At 31.2% G+C, this 21,143-nt stretch overlaps 2 protein-coding genes across 2 annotated transcripts; both read left to right on the forward strand.

Moving 5' to 3' along the window:
* The first annotated feature begins 1,796 nt into the window (after positions 1-1,796).
* Positions 1,797-6,032, forward strand: LOC136974048 (patched domain-containing protein 3-like). Its single transcript, XM_067268824.1, has 4 exons — positions 1,797-2,471; positions 2,695-3,179; positions 3,264-3,596; positions 4,679-6,032. Exons 1-4 carry the CDS (start codon positions 1,948-1,950, stop codon positions 5,974-5,976), a joined length of 2,640 nt encoding a protein of 879 aa, XP_067124925.1. The 5' UTR covers positions 1,797-1,947; the 3' UTR covers positions 5,977-6,032.
* Positions 6,033-13,771: 7,739 nt separating this feature from the next.
* Positions 13,772-20,905, forward strand: LOC136974035 (patched domain-containing protein 3-like). Its single transcript, XM_067268810.1, has 4 exons — positions 13,772-14,331; positions 17,610-18,091; positions 18,180-18,515; positions 19,586-20,905. Exons 1-4 carry the CDS (start codon positions 13,811-13,813, stop codon positions 20,875-20,877), a joined length of 2,631 nt encoding a protein of 876 aa, XP_067124911.1. The 5' UTR covers positions 13,772-13,810; the 3' UTR covers positions 20,878-20,905.
* The last annotated feature ends 238 nt before the right edge of the window (positions 20,906-21,143 follow it).

Below are 21,143 nucleotides of genomic sequence, written 5' to 3' on the forward strand. Positions count from 1 at the left end.
ATGACCCCCAATTTTAAATATCAGTAGATTAAATCAAATATATACTAATTATTACCCAAATTCACACTTATAATTCGATAAAAATAATTTTTCTGAGGAAACATTTCAATACGTGCATGATATTAAATACTTTTTTTTTTAAATTTTGAGAGTTTGGCAGAGATTTCCTTCTGTACGATTCCGGTTCAAACAATAACAATAGAATGTTAATCTTTGAAATACGTGACAATCTTATTATTAAGTATTATTATTATTAAGTGTCTTATTAGTATTAAGAAATCAGTGACAACAGCGTGTCACTGATTTCTGGATGGGACTTTCGAAACCGTTCCTACGCTTTTTTGTTCAACTTTATACCGTTCATACTCTAGTAAATAGACGAACTATTCCATGTGTTTATTCATTACTGCGGAACAAAACTCAAGACACGTATACTGAATTGTTTGAGAAATTAACAACACTGAATTTGAGGCCAATGATAATATCACGATTGATTTTGAATTGGTAGTTTTAAATAGTTTAAAAAGAATTTTCTCAGACTGAAATTAAGGACTTTCTTTTATCCAAGTCAGAACATTTACTGGAATATTCAAAAGAGTTGTCTGCAACAAATTACCAAGAAGATTCCGACCATGCACTTAGCACTATTATATAACAAAAAATTATTCTGCATCACCTGCAAAAACGTACTTAATACTAATGTATAAAATTGTTGTTACTGTTTTAACGTCAAAGAGAACATTCAATTTTACAAATAGAAGAACAAGCCATGCTTACGAGAAATATAGATGTATAATGTTAATTTAAAAGTAAAATTAATTAAATTAGAAGCATATTTACATATTTGAATTGTTAATTTTTCTTTTCCGAAGACCTTGAAGGAAAACAAAACACAAATCAGGTTTCTAATTCAACTTAAAAAACTTGTTTTTATAAATTTAAATATAATATAAATTGTATGCTTCAAAGCAGTTGAGAAACACTACACCAATTTTTCGTATAGATAATAAAGGTAAGTTGTTGAATAAGCTCAATGGATGTTTCTTGCTAAAGTATAACGGTACGTGGGGGTAGTAAATATAAAGACGTATTGATGTCAAAAAAGGTAGGTTGGAAAGCGTGTAAACAGGCGTAACTGTTAGTATGCGTGCTGTTAAGTTTGCATGCTGTTACTGCATTCGTCCATTTTAGTAGATGATAGTAGATGTATGGGTAATAGATAGTAAGTATAGTACATATACAGTATTATAGGGCTTTGAATTATTAACATCAGAATTCATGCCAACAAGAACAATCAATCCTGACCCAATTTGTGATAATACGATAAAAAAAAGGAAAAAATCCAGCAAAGAATAATTAAAAACTGTTTTATTAAATATTTGAACAGAACTATTAAAATTAGTAGAAACTTTATAATGAGGCTTTGTCTGCTTGCACACATCGTAATTCTGGGGAGTTTTTTCACAGCACAAAGCTGTAAATACTTATTCTAATAACGCTTGCGCCTGATTACATGATTGCCAGTCTTTCGTGATTTGCAAATTTATGTTTACTCGACAACGGCACAAGTTATTAAAAATCATAATAAACATCGTTTAGATTTTTATGTACTTTCCGATGGCTACCGTTTAGATTTTGATAGGATTTTGGATTTTGTTTTAAATAAATATTTAAAATCTATATTTCAATATGTAAATTAACTGTTAATTAATTTTGTTAAAGTTCGAGGGGCCTCGCAAAAAAAATTTCAATCGGGCCTCGCACCTATTGGATCCGGCGCTGCGATCCAATTATGATTCGTAACTTCGAAGTCCGAATTACAACTGCATAAATGTAAAATGCTTATATTTATATTATACGTTGCCACTAATAATAAAAATATTTATTTATCTTACAGATAACATTTGACGAATAATTCGCTCTTAAAATAAGATTTTATCTCCCGTTATGGCTGCATGCAAAAATGAAAAGTTAAATTGCATAAATGTAAAATTAACTACGGCTTTTCGACATTTGGGATACCATATCGCACAACATCCCTTAAGATTCATAATTATTCCTGTTATCGTTACTGTCCTCTCATGTTTTGGAATATTTCGTTTTAAGATGACGACAGACGTCGAATATCTATACATTAGAAGAAACAGTCGAATTACGATGGCGAAGTCGGTTGTCGAAACTTTGTATCCACAAAACTATACAGATTATGATATTCTACGACTGACGAAAATGGAAAAATACGGAGCTGTCATAGCAACTGCAAAAAGTGGAGAATCTATGTTTCTAAAGGAAATCTTTGACGAATTACACTTACTGGATCAAACAATACGTAATATCAGTATTATCTGGAAGGGAAAAAGTTACAGATTTGCAGATATTTGTTGTAAAATTGAGGGTCACTGTATTAGAAACGACGTATTAAATTTGAAGACGAAAATTACGGAATTTCAGAAAGGAAACTTTAAAATAAGGTATGAATGTCTTTTATAATTCATTTGTAAAATTAGTCGAATAGAAAATTCTATAGTACTTTAATGGAAATAAAGTATATTAGCGTTAGAATTAAGGTGATTAAGATCTTAAACACATTAATATATCTTCAGTAAAGTGGATATGAATTCTTTATTTAAAATTATTAAAGTGTTTTAAGTTACAAATTCTGAATATATTACAGAAAAGAATGTTGTTTTGTAGGTATCCAATTGATATCAATTCAGAATCGTCAAAAGTTCAGATTTATTCATTAGGATTGGGTGGTGTCACGACAGACGAACACAGTCTAGTGAAAGACTTCAAAGCAATTCGTTTGATTTATTTCATTGACAACAGCAATCAAGCGAATGAAATTGCTACGTTGTGGGAAGAAAACTTTCTGAAAATATTGAATGAAGTAGAACTGGAATATGTTAAATTCTCCGTGTTTACCGGAAAAACTAATGAAGAGGAATTTAATAAGTTAACAATATATAATATTCCAATCTTCATCATATCGCAGATCTTTCTGTGTTCTTTCACTGTTTTGAGTTGCATGACCAGAAGCTGCGTAACAAGTAAGCCGTGGATTGGTATTGCTGCATACTTAGCATCGATTTTTGGTACTGTAGCTGCTTTCGGTTTCCTGTTATTGTTTGGTACGGAATATGTAGATCTGAATATAATCATTCCCATCATTGTTGTAGGTCTGTATTTTTTATTATATCTTCTAACAATTATATATATATTTAACAATAGCACACTAAATATTATCTATTTGTTGTTTATAGGAATAGGTTTAGACGATTCGTTCGTCATACTATCCGCTTGGAGAAAAACTAACCCAGAAGATCGTATGGAGAAGCGAATAGGTGATGCGTATTCTGAATCTGCCATTTCAATTACCATAACCACACTGACAAATATCGCTGCATCGTTCATAGGATTCTCAACTCCATATAGATGTATTAGAATAATATTTACATATATGGCAGTTAGTTTTATATTTACTTACTTGTATCAATTGTCGTTTTTCGGCGGATGTCTGGTACTTAGTGGATACAGAGAAAGTAAAAATCTCCATGCCGTATATTGTGCACCTGTGAAATGGGATCGGACCTCAGGTAAGATTTTTCCCGTAAAGTTATTTTTATGGAATTAAATTAAAACATGTAATAATATTATACATGTACAATATAATATACATATTACAATAAACTAATATAAAGTGTGTTACTCTAATGATACATTGTATTTGCCCCCCATGCTCGCAGGATTGAAAGTTTGCAGCAAAGATGGTAAGATGTAATTGGTATTCATGATGATTGTCTACCCGTCTAAACAGCAACATTGTTGTTAATTATCTATCTTAACAATCTGATAATCTATTGTAGATTTATATATTAACATATAAAGTCGAGTCCGCATAAGTCGTCACCCGGATAACTCGACACCATCGGTTAAGTAGTCAGTTTTCTGTGGTCCCGGCCGACTTACATAGGCATTAATGTTAAAAAAACTCCGGTTTACTCGACACCGTTTGACTCGTCACCACTGCATAAGTCGACATACTTTTGTTGTCCCACACTCCGATAAGTCGTCACCCCCTCCCGAAAAAATAAATTCACTCTGCACGTGTGGTGCGAACTCATTTTTTTTCAGAAGGGGGAGTCGATTTATTTATTAATATATATACATATTAATAAAAATGCCTTAACATTTTATGTATTTTTATGTATAAAATAATAACAGATAAACAAAAAGAAAATATACAATCTACATCAACGTCACACCGGAATCCAATTTTGCATTTTCTCACGCCAGAGGCATTAAGAATCCTTAGACGTTACTTGCCAACGATTGACAATTGCGAAGATGATGTTTTCAAGACGTTCGTGATGGTTGAAAAGGAAAGTCGAGACAGTTAAGTGCTCAAAACAAACAACACTAAACGAATTTTTCAGTTTTTTATCTACAGAGTAATTGTAAATGGAGGACACAATGTATTGTAAGCCTATACTGCTGTATAAGGCACTGTATTTTATTAATTGTGGTTTTGTGGTTTTTTTCCAACTTCGCTTTAGTCGTCACATCGGATAACTCGACACATTTCCACTTCCCCTTGAGGTGTCGACTTATGCGGAGTCGACTGTATATACTGTATATGCATAGTGCATTAAATTGACAAGAAATTTTTTATTTGCAGGTTTGAAAAGAATTTTCACTGTAGGATTTTCAACTGAAAAACAATTTAATTCAGAAAACAAAAAATGGAATTTTTACAGCGACGAATTGGGTAGAATATTGAATTACAAAATCACCAAATGCATTGTTGTGATCTCTCTCGTTATATATATCTCACTCGGGATATATTTTACGAAATTCATTAAACTCAATTTAAAACATTCTGATTTATACTACAAAAATTCTTATGCTTACAACTTTGTCCAGGACGATTACCAATACTTTTCCGAATACAGAGAAAGAATACAAGTTGTAATCAACACACCGTTGGATTACTCGGACCCTGACACACAACACAAACTAGAAGATCTGACGATTCAGTTAGAAAATGTTCCCAATATGAGTGGATATAATCTGACTGAATCGTGGCTGAGGACTTACGTAAAGTTTATCGAAGATCCGCTTTCTTGGATCTCGCTCAGAGGATACAATATGAGCAATCCGGAAGATTTCGTCGAAGCTCTTCATAATGTATTTCTCAAATTTCGTTTTGCCAAACGTTTCAAAAGAGATATCGTATTCGATAAAGACAAGAAAAACATAATTGCTTCCAGATTTTTTGTCAACTCAAGGACTATTGACAGTTCTGCTATGCAAGTTGAACTTCTTCGACATCTATATGACGTGACGGATTCTTCCGGCTTAAATGCAATGATTTATTGTTACGATTTACAGTTTGCTGATTCTTTTGTGAATGTTTTAAGTTACTTATCTCAATCCGTTTGTGCGAGTAGTGTAACAGTAATCATCGTGTTCTTTATATTTATTCCAAATTTGCATTGTGCATTGTGTATTTTTTTCAGTGTATTGTCTATTGTCACTTCAACAATTACTTACTCCTCAGCGTGGGGTGTACATTTGAATGCACCTCTTACACTTGTATTAGTTCTCATTGCTGGGTTTAGTGTGGATTATGTATCACATATATCGTGCAGTTATTTGTGTAGTAAAGCAGACACGCCTGAAGAAAGAATGAAAGAAGCTTTACGGATTGCAGGACATCCTATTATTCAAGCTGCCGGTTCGACTGTTTTAGGAATTTCTGCTGTAAGCTTTTCTTCTTATCGTATACTTTTGGACATATTTAAGATTCTATTTTTGGTTGTATTGTTTTCTACATTACATGCCATTATTTTGTTGCCCGTGCTTCTTAACATCTGGGATAATATTGTTTTAATTATCAAACGAAAGAATTCTACAAAAAATCTGCATGTATCTGATACTTCAAATGCGTTGTTACACTTACGTGATAATGCATAACATAATTTCTTGTAAGCTTGTTCAGGTTATCTGTGAAGATTTTACATTTTATATTAAATAATAATAAATAATTTTTTGAATAAATGCTGTGACCAAGTATATTCAGTGCATGAGCACCCCAATGGATAAAATCGCTGAATTGATTTCATTATTTACGCTTAATTAAGAGTGATTTCGCCTCAAAACGAATTATATTTATTATATAAAATAATGTATGAAAGATACCGTATTTTACGGACTATAAAACGAACTTTTTTCTTCGAAAAATTGCCTCCAAAATTCAGGTGCGTCTTATAGTCCGTAGCGTCTTATAATCCGTAAAATACGGTATACGTTATCTATAAATTGTGGTATCATTTTCTTCTCCAGAATGTTTATATGAATTTAAAAAAAACTGGCTGGACTTTTAAGAGTGGTCAGACGAAAATCTATGAACAAGGTAAGTATTAAGAAAACAAATTAAAACTGATATTCTTTGGTCGTTTAAGGGGTGGACGCTGGATATTTTAAACATAATTTCTATTAACTCACGGATAATCATTAATGATCATCTACGAGTAAAAATAACTGTACGAAATGCTGACCAAAATACATGCATCATGTAAAATGCCTGCAATAGCATTGCTTTAAATTTATGAAATTATGTTTTTATTATTGATAACAACTTACGTAAATTCAACATAGTATATTAATATAAAAAATTATACAAGACCTATTGATTAGACTGCATAAATTATTGGTGTAATTAACATTCTGTTTTTCTTAATAACTTAAACACAGTAAAGATATTAACCAGCTGATACGAATTACATAACATCACTGCCTTTTCCTTTCATTTTTTAGTCCAAAACGAATTAAGGATTAACGTGTGTTTTTGTTCTTCATAGTGGGAATCTCTTAGACTTTCAAATAAGGGAATTTTTAATAATAGACCAAGCTACTAGAAAGGATTTTATACAGTAATAATAGACTATACAACAACACTCCTAATCTGAAAGGGAAAGCTGCATTTACAGACGTTCTCAGTTAATAAGTTGGAATCTCAAACGAGGTATAATTCGTCCCCATGAAAATAATTTTACTCCTTTCACTCTATACAATTAAAATTTTCAAACATATAAATATTTTTAGTATTTTTGGCAAAACTGCGATTGTTATTCAAGAAGTAGACTCCACGAAATGTCGAGAAATAATAAGATTATCCTTACTTTTAAATTAGTTGTTGAGTTTAAATACTTGCAATACTGAGAACAAAGAATTTAACATCATTAAAGTTTACAAAATAATTATTAATTACTAGCCACATCTGACCATTTTAACTTTTTGGGTTATAATTTTCATGTTATAACAAAGTAAACAAATACACGTAATAAACGAGCAGAATTAAGAAATATTTGAGATTAAAAGCAAAGTCTTTTATTTTATATGTCTTTATGTATGTCAGGATGTTATACAATTATATAATAGCATTCTGATAAAACTATAGATAATTTAACAGGCTCTATAGGGATTTTTCTGAATTCATGCCAACTAATAGTACATGAAATTCAATAAAAAATTTAAAAGCACTTAATTTATAGTATTAAGTTAATTATAGTGAAATAATAAATTACACATTCCTTAATTTGTCCTTCAAAAATATAAAATTACCCCATTTTTCTCTTACTTGACTAGAAAAATCTACATTTTGAGGCAAAAATCTCAGTCTGTCTTCAGCATCTCTGGTTTAGTTTGTTACTTATTTCTATTTTTAATTAAATAATAGTTTAAGAAACGACAACGTTAAATTATTCGTTTATTTTATTATACATATAACGAACATAAGACATGTTTTTTTTTGCTTTCGAGAAAAAATTTTATCTTTAGTCTGTGGTAAAATAATTTACAAAAGAGAAATAATAAAACAATTTAGTTAAATTATACAGTATAGATACGATATTTCCAGAATATAAAAATTGTTGGTGATGTTAACAATACAACTGTATGAATGAATTGTATTTAACAGCGATTTATCACACGCAATTTTGGCTTTTAATTATTAAATATTAAATTATTTGACACTAGTTGACTAATTAACATTGAATTTAAGTCACCAATATAGTAGAGAATTATAATAGTCATTATGTCCGACCACCCCACCCCATTATCTCCCCACCCCTCGACTTTTATCTTACCAAAATTGAATAGCGAGAATGTCCCTTATACACAAGTCTCCGTGCAAATTTTTTTCTTAATCTTTATTCCATTCTGAGATATTAAACTAAATGGACGGCGATATTTCCGGTATTAGTTTTTTGATATTTTTGGGTTCAGAGGTCTGATGACATCGAGGTTCCAAAGACACGGAGGGTAAAATACCAGACGTTTACAATACTTCCCCGTGTTATGCTACAACGGGGAAAGTAAAAGCGGGTAAATCCAGTATTTTACCTAAACGAAAGGAAACTGTGTAGAAAATGCTTCTACCTATTGACAGTTTTCAGAACTTTCTGTATTAATAATTTTTATGCCTACCGTCAGAGCCGGAGCTAGAGTTTATGCCGCCCTGGGGAAAGACGTGTATTTGAAGCTCCTCATCCCCTTACATAAAATGAAAATACTGTTCATACCTTGCTCCGTCAATCAATATTCAATTCGCGCCGTGTAATATAAATACAAATGACAAATAAACACCACAGAGATTAAGATAACCATCAACATAGAATAACTTTAGCTAAGCTAAAATTATTCTATCATACTTATACTTGTATATATATATATATATATGTATATGTATACTTGTATATGAGGAAAGGGAAACTTTCAGCCAAATTTATGCTTTGCCTGCAAACAGTTATTATAGTAATAAAATAAATTACAATAAAATTACTATGTTGCTTGACTACTTTCGATATAATCGTACAAACTTTGAAATTATTTTTTTATGTTTAGTATAAAGGTATAAAGTTAAGGAAAGACGAAATTGTTCCATTGTTTGAAAATAAATGAATTTTCAGCTGTTTACAAAAAAGTATTTTATTAGTAAATTCTATTCTGAAGAAGAAAGTTTTGATTATATACTGACTTTTAATTCAGAAAATTTGCTACTTAATGAAGAGAAATGAGAGTCTCCGGCATAAGTAAGTACAATGCAAGTAATTAATATATATATATTTTTTCTATTTTTTAATTTTTTCTCTTTGAAGAACACATGCAGAAAATAGGCTAAGTTTGGAAATATATTTTACGAGTAAAATTCTAGAATTTATTTATTGAACTGAATCGTAAAAATATACAATTTTTCTTCTTTTATTATGTTATTTTATATATGTAGATTAGATTTCGTCATACGGTACTTAAAATGTACAGTACGTTATACTTTAACAAGTGACTTAAAAAGTCGTATTTTCCTTTCGTAGATTTAACAGTCTATTTAATATTAATTAATTAATTGTAATGAGGACAGCCAGATATCGGCAATAATATCTTATATATCAGCTTTTATTTTTATTATCAATTCTTGTTATTGGAAGAATTATTTGCATAGAGTATCTTGCTGATGCTTCGATACAAAGTGACATTACTTCTTACAGAAATGAGTAAATTAAGTATTACAAAGCGGTTCAAGAAGTGACTGTTCGAAGAAGTTTCCTTATTAAAAATTTGCAAAAAATATTTTGTTCGTGTTTATTTAAAGTGTTTTTATTGCAATGTGTTTGAAAATACAATACACTATTCAGGTAATATGTACAGGGTTACTTCATTAGGTATTAATATTTGTAGTATAATTTACTTAACATTATCATGTAAAGGTATGGCATAGACACTTGTATTATCTAAAAGGTCGTAGACTTTTAAAAATATTACAAAAAATGAACAAATTGGCATATTACAGTGGGGCTTGCACCAGAAGGCTTGTTATGAAAGCGTATTTTTTTGACACAGGAAAAAAATATTAGTTGAAATTTTCAAATTATTACACAATCAGAAGAGTATGGGGAAAGTCATATTTATTCATTTTCATTCGTGAGCATCCTTCGACAGTTGTTCAATGTGCCCGCCACCACAACCAACGATATTGCGCAAGCGGGTCATGGCATCAGTCACATATCTGGTATCGGGATCACGGCGGATCGCATCTTTCAATGAGCTAAGGAGGCTGGGCTCCTAGTGTACACTGTAGACTTTAGGTTGCCTATAAATTCACAGGTGTCAAATCCGGAGACAGTAAGGGATATACATTTTCGCAAAAACAGGTAAACGGTCGTTCTTGCCCGAATGTGTTTATTAGCAATTGCTTTATAGAAGATGCTACTTGAGGGTTGCTCCATCTTGCATGAACGTGTGTGTTAAGAAGATTTTAATGCGAGCATCAAACGTAATCTTCAAACATTTTGAGGTATTTACTTGATCAAACGGTACAGTGTTTTCTATAGTTGAGAATCTAAAATAGAAAGGTTTCTGATGCCAAAAAATCCGCCTGCATGATAAACCTTTGGTGCAATCCCTACTGTAATACGCCAATTTGTGGATTTTATAATAATTTTTTAAAAATCTACGAACTTTTGCGACAACCTGTATTTGCACTTTACTACTTTTTATGTAATTAAAGATATTAATAATTTTTATAATATTGTATATATTTAATACCTAAAATATCAAATACAAACGTTCTTTTAATATTATTTTCTGTCAAGGACTATTCACCGGAAATTGTATATTTTAACATTGTGATTAAGTGCTCTTCCCACACGCAATGCCCAATGTGTTTTCCCAATAATCAAAGCTATTATTAATAGGAATTTCAAGTGTAAACTTGAACCATGTTGCATAAACCAATGTTCTCCATTTCAAATTTGTAGTGTCGTGCCCCTGTGCATCATACGTTACTGTTAGCAACAGAGTCATATCGGTCTTCTATCTAATTCCTTTTAGGGGAATTACTTAAATGAAAGTACGTATATCAAGGCCTCCTGCCCATAAGGTTTCTATATATGGTCTCGTCTTTCATCTACCCCGTTGAGTCCATTTAAAGATCCAAAATGGGGTGGACAGATGGCGATAAGCAACCAAAACTTACTGCCCTTGAATTATTTCTGTCCGTTCTTGCCAGCTTCGATCTCAGGTTCTCAAAGAAATTCCTTGAAAAAGGAAAAACCACTGACGTCATTATTCCCTAATATATCCTCCCGGCTGAGATTAACACAACTTTTTCGTATTTTTAATTAGAAATTTTCTTATAACTGACGTTACATCTAGACCTTTTCTATTTCATTACTTAATGTGCTTACAGAAAACAAAATTTTCTTTTCGAGAAACAGATTCTATACAAACATATTTTAATAAATAATTAAAAAAGAAATTCTCCACTGAATTTTAAAATTTATTTAATGTTTTTAAAACTAATTCATAGGTTATGAAATATTGTGAGTTTCCGTTGAGTTTAATTAAAAATAGACTTGAATTCGAAAAAAAATGTTTTATTCAATGCTAAATATTTTTAAACGTAAGAAGAAATGAAAGTATACAATCGTTTATTTCTATTTTTCTCGAAATTTCATATATTAGAAAAACAATTATATTAAAATTGTAGATATTTATTCGTAAAAGTGTTCCAAATGATTCGAAGTTATTGGTAAAATTGAATGAGGAATTGAATCAGAAAAACAAATTTAATGAGAGAAGTTTCATTAAAGGTAAACAAGGAAAGGGGAAATCCTCGCTTAATCTGCATATCATTTTTATAAATAATAAAATAAATTATAATTATTATTGAGTTGTTTGACTACTTTAGTAATAACCTTAGGTAATTTGAAATTTCCTTTTATATACAGAGGTAAAACACCAGAGAAATATGACATATAATTAATGTCCCACTGTTTAACGATAAATATAATTCAGTGTGATATCAAGACTATTTTATTAATAAGCGCTATCTCGTAGAATAACGTTTCGATTCTATAGTGACTTCCATTTCATTTAGAAAATTTGCCGCTTGATGAAGACAGATGAAAATTTCCAGCATAAGTGAATACAAGGCAAGTAATTGATGTGTTCCTTACTATTTTTAATCTTTCCTGCGTGGCCGGTGTTTACCAGTAACCGAATGAATAAAACAGCTGAGTGTCGTGAGCTTCAATGCGTGTCAAAGAGCTTCGTGTGTAACACTGGTAGTTAGTATCGGGTTCGAGCTTCAAAAATGGGTGTGTCACATGTATTTACCGTCTTTTCTTCATGTGTAACAACTAAGTAGTATTTAATTTTGTTACAAAAGTCCTCCCGGGAGGCATCTCCCTTGGTAGATCGCTCATGTGATGTGTTGCCTTATCCCACGAAACCAATTTTTCTTCTCGGGGGACACAAATAGAAAACAAAACCTTTCAAAAACAAAGCCACAGATTGTTAGTTGGCCGGCTATAATATATAACAGAGGAAAAGTATGGCGATCGGTCAAAAAATGACCCCCAAGAATTTTACATTTTTGGGCTCTGGGATCTTGAAATGCAAAATAATTCGGAGGTGATTTCTGTATGTACAGATGTTAGTGTGTGGGGGGAGGCACAATTTTGTTCACCCTGTTTAATGCTTAATGATTCCTGTGCCTTTTGCAAAAAGGTTTGTATATTAGAGTGAGCGATACTATTAAATTTTGGTGGTTAAAGTTTGACGGGGTGGAGAAATAAATGGGTCGAGTGTTATATCTCGAGTAGGGTCGGACATAAATTACTCGTTATTACCAATTTTTATTTTATTTTTTTTTTTATTTATAAAACACATCCCTACCTTCAAAGTTATTCTTTTTGCCATTTCATAATAATTAAAAATATAAAAATGTTTAAAATGAAAAGTCAAAACGGATGACTCCACACACTCAGTTTTAAATGTTGCCGTGAAAGTTAAGCAACTCGTTGCTGGATTTTTTACATTTACATTACATTTCCCACATTACATTTCTGATTTCCTTGTCTCAATTCATAGAAAATGGCAAAGTTTTGTCAACATTCGCCCATTAAATTTTGAGGACGAACTCGATTCTATATTGAAGACGTGCTTAGGGCGTTGAAACATCGCGCGACTTTGTCGTGCGATTAGTGCGATATCGCTTTGTCGCGCGAGATCGTGAAACGATCTTATACCTCAAAAACGAAGTCATGGACTCTCATTGTTTATTACATTTTTGGATTCCTCGTCTCAATCAATGGAAAATAAGAAAGTTTAATTAAAATCGATAGAACAGATTTTAAGAACGAACACAATTCTATAAGCAAGATAGAAGAGGATACGCTTCAATAAAGACTTAATTCATTCTGGAATTATAATATGTTTCTTATAAATATTTATACGCTTAAGTAAGAAAGCGTAAAAAAAGATCATAATCGCATCGAGTATCGGATTTTCTTAATATCTGACGTTTAATCCTACTAACTTGTTTATTATGGAAAAGAATTTCGTGAAACTTAAAAGGTGTTCTTTAGTGTTGAATAGTGTTCTTTGACGCATGATGCTACTTTTTATTTAATTAATGATATTACTGTATTATTTTTTAAATATTATATGTAAATTTAATACCTAAAATGTCAAATACAAACATTCTTCTAAATCACTAAGTTTAATTTGATCAGTCCTAAAAGTGGTAATCGTTTTTGTATAAATTTAAGATAATTGCGATTAATTCGCTTTTTACTAATTGATTCTTGAATTGTTTTCAGGATTTTTATTAAATTTCAAGTCATCATATAAATTATCTGTCAAAGTTAGTGTTAAACAAATTTAAAGTGGAATATTATTAATGTATATTTAATTACAGATAAGCAGTAAAAACTGATAGTGATCTTTCCAGCTAATATCATCGAACATGCAGTGTGACAAGGAGAAATTTTTTGCAGTTAATCGACATTTATCTTCAAGTTTTCGTCACCTTGGACGGCTGATTGGACGTCATCCATTGTATTTTGTAATAATACCATTTGTGTTCACTGTTCTAGCCGCTTTGGGTTTATTAAGGCTACAAGTTATTAAAGATACGGAATATTTATTTGTTCCATCAAACGGAAGAACGTTGAAAATCAGATCAGAAATTGAGAAGTTCTTTCCGGAAAATGCTATAGATTTTGATCTTTCACGAATAATAATGTATAAAGGAATGAACGGTATTATAGCGACGTGTAAAGATGGAGGAACAATGATGCGTGAATACGTATTTGATGAATTACAAATGCTAAACGAAAAGATTCTCGACATAAAAATACAATGGGAAGGACAAAGCGTAACGTATTCCGATATCTGTATGAAATCGGAAGGAGCGTGTTATCAAAATAGTTTATTATCTTTAAAAACTAAATTTGAAGATGTCAGAAGAAAAAAGCTGAAAATTAAGTAAGTATTGTCCTTTCATATTTTATTTTTTGTTGTTTTATCATGCAACTGTTTATATGAATAAGAAAGATCTTCAATTTTGATACAATAAATACTTCAATTTTATACGTACTCGTCCAGAAATTAAGTTCCGTTTACACGTTTCCGCTTAAGAGGAGCTTATGGTTGATTGATTTCTGTCATAATGGAGATCAAGCAAAGACTAACTGACATATTTTACGTTTTCCATGTTGAATTTGAGTGTTGTACTCGGGCGTTGAAATGTTCTCTGTACTTTTTGCTACTTGGGAGATCCGCCCAGTAATCAAATTTTTGAATTAGGATAATCCACAGCGGAAATTCACAAATAGATTTGTGAATATGTGTGGTGTGACAGAATTATTGATAAAATGATAGTACCATGCAGCAGATTTTTGAAGAGAAACGGACGTTCGTTTGATGCTCTCATACCATTACCAATGGTATGAGAGCATCAAACGAATGAGAATGGAATGACTAAATACAGAAGATTTACTGTATTAAATTTGAGTGTAGAATTTAAGTGGATGTCTGTTTTTTTTCTATCTATTTTGAACTTAATTTTTGGACACGCAGCATAAATTATTTTAATTATAATTTCAAATATTTTTGTAACAATATTGGTATTCTCGTTAAGAATTAAGTTAACCTATTTATCAAACAATCTAAATGAACAGTAAATCAATGTAAATTCTGTAATTTATTCTGCATTGTTTTAATGCTGAATAAATTAATAATACTGAGCATTTCATAAGTATGCCAATGACATTTAAAATTATCCGTATGCTATGACGAGGCTGTCGAGGATTAAGTCGTGACATATCACAGATAGAGTTCGGTAAACCGCTATTTAGCTATTTGAAAATATAAAACTCAGCTGAGGTCTTGTCCGATGAGCTGCAAGCTGAGCTAGGATGTGTTGCAGTAAAGCCTATTTTTGAAAATATATGAAGAGCTCCACCCTTTTGGTAAATAAACTTATTTCTGTCAGTCTATAGCTGAAGCATGAACCACTGCTGCAACATATCGAGGTACTGGATGTCTTTGACTGCAAGGACGACGCCAGCCAATGGGCCAGGGGTGGCAAGATGATGTAAATTGATAGAGGATATGAATTGTATGTAGGTAAAATAAAAACGACTCATTAAGTTTTAATCATTTACTATGTACCGGAAAAGAAATATCTTAATAAAAACATTTTTTTTAACTTACAAGAAGCCTAAGAAGATTACTTTAATTAAAACTTAGCTTTTAAATAATTTTTTCGAATTTTTAGGGGAGGGCAACTGCCTCTCTGATCCTCCCTGGCGGCGCCCTTGTTTGATTGTGACTTCTATGAAGAAAAATGGACTGCTCCTAGAGGCGAAATGTGGAACCAGCGGCGTGAGGGACTATTCAAATAAACTTGTAAACAGAACACGGATGTACTGTACACCCACACAATGACGATATATTCCATACGTTCCCGGCAATAAAAACAAAACCATGGAGGAGATTACGAAATATAGGGTTTATTTTTTGAAAATTCTACATTTCATAATATTCGTTTGAACGTATCTATTAAAACAGGTGTTCTTAGCCAGGAGTCCGTGATAAGATTTTAGGACATTTGTGATCTTAGATTGGAAAAAGTTAACTCATTATCTTTATTTTCCCTAACCTCTTAATGAAATATAACATTTCGAAATGATAAAAAGGCTTTTACAAACGAAACTAACTGGAAATAAAAATTTCATTCTCTTTGCATTGATGGAGTTTCTGCAATGTTTGGTAATACATCTGATTTTGCTGCTTTAATGAATAATGAAGCTCCTCAAGTGGTCCTCATTCATTGCATTTTACCCCCACATGCACTGGTAACAAAGACTCTTCTAACAACCCTAAAAAAGTTTTGTCAACATCCATAAAAGTTATCAACTTTATCAAAAGATTTTTTCCGAATCATCGCATTTTTGTCAAGAAACGGGAACGGAGTATGAAGTGTTTCTCTACGACATGGAAGTGTGCTTTCAGGAGGGCAAGTCTTGAAGCATGTTCGAACTACGAACAGAAGTTTCACATTTTTGAAAAAAACCCATTCTTTAAACATTTTGAAAGAAAGGATTTTTTCAGGGGTTCGCTTACCTGACAGATTTTTTTCATCATACAGATGAAGTAAATCTTTCAATTCAAGTTGTGAAGTCATTATTATAGATGTAACTGTAATATTACAAACTTTCTTAAATAAGTTAGTAACATGGAATGAGAGAGTAGTGGCTGACATTCTTACCAATATTGGAGTAAATACTCTGCCAATGTGGAGTTGAAATACAAAATTGTCTGTCAGATTTTTTTCAAGAGAGATATTTGCAAACACTTAAATACATTACAGAACTCTTTTAAAAGTTATTATCTGTTTGATGGCATGAAAATTGAATACGGATCTGTAATTATTATTTTTTCCTGATATTAACTGTATTGCAGATGCTAACTTAATCAAAGATGAACTTATTAATTTTAGGACAAAAAATTTACTACAGTTAGAGTTTAACTCAAAAAGCCTCGGAGAATTCTGGTGTTCCCTAAGAGAAGCCAATCCTCATCTTGTAAAAGAAAGTATGAAAGCTTTGCTTCCGTTTGCAACAATATGTGTTTGCGAATAGGGATTTTCAGCACTTGTAACAATGAAAAGAAAAAGTCGAAAACGATTAGATGACCGACATGACGTGCTTGTTGTCTTGTCAAATTCCACACCACTGGCAAAGAGATCCATGGAGCGAAAAAGGTTAAGAACTCCTGTATTAAAAAGATTTTTTTTTTTGCGATAAAATATAAAAGTTTCTGTCTGTCCGTACAAATATGCGTAAAAAGTAATAAATTTAATATTGTGTTCTTAAATTTTCAATCGAATTAGGAAAAAAAATCAATTGTATTTAATTCATTAAAAAATATCAGTATAACTCATACCACTGCATAAATAATACGGCAATGATACTTATATGTCAGAATCTATCAGCTTGAAAATAATAGTCTAAAAACAATTAGTTATATTGAAGTCATGAAACTACTTCTGTCTGTATTAATCTCAATCTTATAACGACAAGTACAATTAACATTGCATCGATGCTAGAAAACTCACAAATAATCAAAATCATGTACAATTATTTGTCAATAATTGCAGATATATGTTATTAATATTAGTTCAATTTAGTCAGAACAATAAAATAAAAACATATTAGGCTACAGGTATAGCACAGATTAACAGCCTATTTTTTAAACAGGTATCCGGTGGAGATAAATTCATCTCACGTTAGTGTAGATGCTATCAATTTAGGAGGAGTTTCAACTGACGAAAACAGTTATATCACAGATTTTCAAGCATTTCGTTTACTCTATTTCGTCGAGTACCATAATTCCAGCAAACAAGCAGTTGCTCATAAATGGGAAGAAGAATTTCTGAAAACCGTTTCTCAAAATTCCTTCGTTCACATCCGCGTATCAAAAATAAGTGGAATTAGTATCGATAATGAAATTAATAATGTATTTATAAATATTGTATGGCATATTATTATTGGCGGAGCATGTATGATAACGTTTGCAAGTGTAACTTGTCTGACGAAGGACTGGGTGACAAGTAAACCGCTGATTGGTGTTTCCGGATGTGTCTCATCTTTCTTTGCAGTGGTAACTGCCTTTGGTATATTACTACTTTGCGGCATGAAATATACCGAAGCAAATTTGGTTGTTCCTTTTATAGTTGTAGGTTGGTATATAAAATACATTTTTCAAAATAAATACATTATTCAATATAAGTCAAAACTCTCAATTGGTTGAATGTATTTATTCTTCAGGTATTGGATTGGACGACTCATTTGTTCTGCTAGCTGCTTGGAGAAAAACCAATCCCAAAGATTCTGTTGAAAAGAGAATGAGCACAACGTATTCCGAGGCTACCATATCGATTACTATAACATCTTTGACTAACGTTGCGTGTTCGTTAATTGCGTTAACAACTCCTATCAGAACTCTCCAGATTGCTGGAAGTTACATGGCTTTAAGTATTTTCATAGATTACATCTATCAAGTTTCATTCTTCGGCGGATGTCTTGCACTGGATGGTTATAGAGAAGCCAAGAACTTGCATGCAATACTCTTCGTTCCTGTTAAGCTGGAAGAACGACCATCAGGTAACATAACACAAAGTTAATGGTTAAATAGTCAGTTAAATTTCGTAAAAAGGATAATATTTTAAGTTTATGTCTATCGTTAAAATGTTTCTTAAAATTTTTCTCAACCATATTCAAAAGTTTTTGGAAATTTGAAGTTAGTTGATTTATTTGAATTAAGAAAAAGTATTCTTTTTGTTATAAAAATACTAAAAAATGAAAAATAGTCTTTAATCAAAGAAACAACTAACGTTTGTAACTAATTGAAATAATGAAATCTTTATTCTCAGATATCTTTTAAAGACAAAATTTCATTTAAGGAATTAATTAATTAAAGACAGAAATTTAAAAGTGATCCGTGTTAGATAAATTTTCACTTTTCAAATTTTAAACCAGTTGGTAGAGTTATGAGTCTTACCAAACTGCAGCGAAACGAAATAATCTAAATCACACCAAGAAAATAAGATTTTATTTGTAGAATGTATTTCGGTCTTCACTAACCACAATTATATAAAAACAGGTATCTACAACAGTTGTAAAATATTTATATTAAACATTTAGCTTAATATATATAATTTTATAAAAAGAAAAAACAAACCTACAATATTTAATATAACGGTTACGATTTACATTGGTATACTGCAACTGTTTGACTTCCATCTGATTATAATTTCTATTCACAGTTCAAACAGACAATTCCTCATGTGACACTGTTAATAACTATTATGTTAAATGTTTTAGGCTTGTTTTCTTGTTTTTTCCCTGTGTAAAATTTTAATTTTGTACATATATTAATATATAAAGCTAAATTATAATATAAGTATTTTACAACTGTTGTAAGTATCTGTTTTTCTATATCTAATTGTGGCTAAGAAGAGTTTAATGAAGACCAAAATGCATTTTACAAATAAAAGTATTATTTCCTTGATGTGGTCTGGATTACTTGGTTCCATTGCAGTTTGTTGAACCTCATATCTCTACCAACTGGTTAACTGAGATAATTATTAAATTAATTTTTAGAGGCAAGAAACTTAAATTATATTTTAATAAAAGCAGATAAAAATTTAAATATTTCTGTATTTTTCTTTTAGGTATTCTGGGATTTATAAAGTACGGCTGTTATTCAAGCAAACTTAATGAAAATAACACAGCAATGACTTGTTATAAAAATCATTTAGGAAAGATTCTGACTTTTCCAATTGTAAAAGTAACAATTGTTATACTTTTTCTCTTGTATCTGGCTGGAGGAATCTATTTTACTAAATATATACAGCCCTCTACAGGTATCGAAACGGCATTTAACGATAATTCTTACATATTAAATTTCTTTCTCGATGAGAAAACATTCTATTCACAATATCAAGATAGAATCCAGATAATTGTTACCTCGTCACTGGATTACTCCAAACCAAACATTCAGAATAATCTAGAGAAATTAACGACAGAACTGGAGAATTCTCCTCATATGGCCGGGAGTAATTTCACGGAATCGTGGCTGAGACTATATCTAAAATTCATTAAGAATCCACAGTTTTGGATTTCTCTCAGAGGATACAATTTGAGTCGACCCGAAGACTTCACCGATGCTTTACGCACAGTATTTCTGAAATTCAAGTGGACCAAACGCTTTAACGAAGACATTGTATTCAGTGACGATGGCACTGAAATATTAGCTTCCAGATTTTTTATTCAGACAAAACTAATTGATGATTCGCTGAAAGAAAACGAAGTTTTTATTAATATGTGGAATGTATTAGATAAATATAATCTTCCGGTATATTGTTACAATTATCGATATATTTTCTTTGATTCTATCCTTATGGTAATTCCCACAGCAACTCAATCAATAGTCGTTAGTTCTTGCGTAGTTATTTTGATATTTATCATTTTGATACCAAATGTTTTTTGTGCATTTTGTATTTCTCTCACAATAGCTTGTATTGAAGTAGTAACTATAGGATATATGTCTGTATGGGGGGTTACATTCCATCCAATAGGGACAATTTTTTTAATAGTGATCACCGGATTTTGTACGGATTATGCAGCTCATATATCATATGCGTATGCAAAGAGTAAAGGAAAGAATCCGAATGAAAAACTACAAGATTGTTTGGATACTGCTGGTAAGGCAATTGTGCAAGGTTGTCTTTCATCACTTTTGGGCATTGCTCCATTAATATTTGCTCCGTATAGATATTTAAATGATATGTTTAAAGTAGGTTTTATATTTCTTATTTGTTCCATAATTCAAGGACTGTGTATTCTTCCAATAATGCTATCATTATGGGACAGTTTCCTATTACTATGTAAAAGAGGTGACAAGCGGCGTTCTGACGAAGAGTTTTCGGATCTTCCAAATACGAATGAAGGATTGTTAAAATAATATATAATTATTTAGTCGTACTTAAAAACGGCAAGAAAAATAAAATAAATTATGATAAGTTTCCTTATTTAATTCTGTATTATATAGGTACGAGTATGTTTGTTTCACTTATGGGTTGTTTAAACGGAAGCAAACTTGTTACAAAGAATGAATTGATATATTCCAATGAGATCAAAAATATTATTTAAAACATTCTAAATCTCAGAAAGCTTGAATATTCTACGCACTACAAACGTTAAAATGCAACATTTGACGTCTCATAATGC

Source organism: Centruroides vittatus, unplaced genomic scaffold (genome assembly GCF_030686945.1).
Source record: "Centruroides vittatus isolate TY-2023 unplaced genomic scaffold, ASM3068694v2 contig_337, whole genome shotgun sequence".
NCBI lineage: Eukaryota > Metazoa > Arthropoda > Arachnida > Scorpiones > Buthidae > Centruroides > Centruroides vittatus.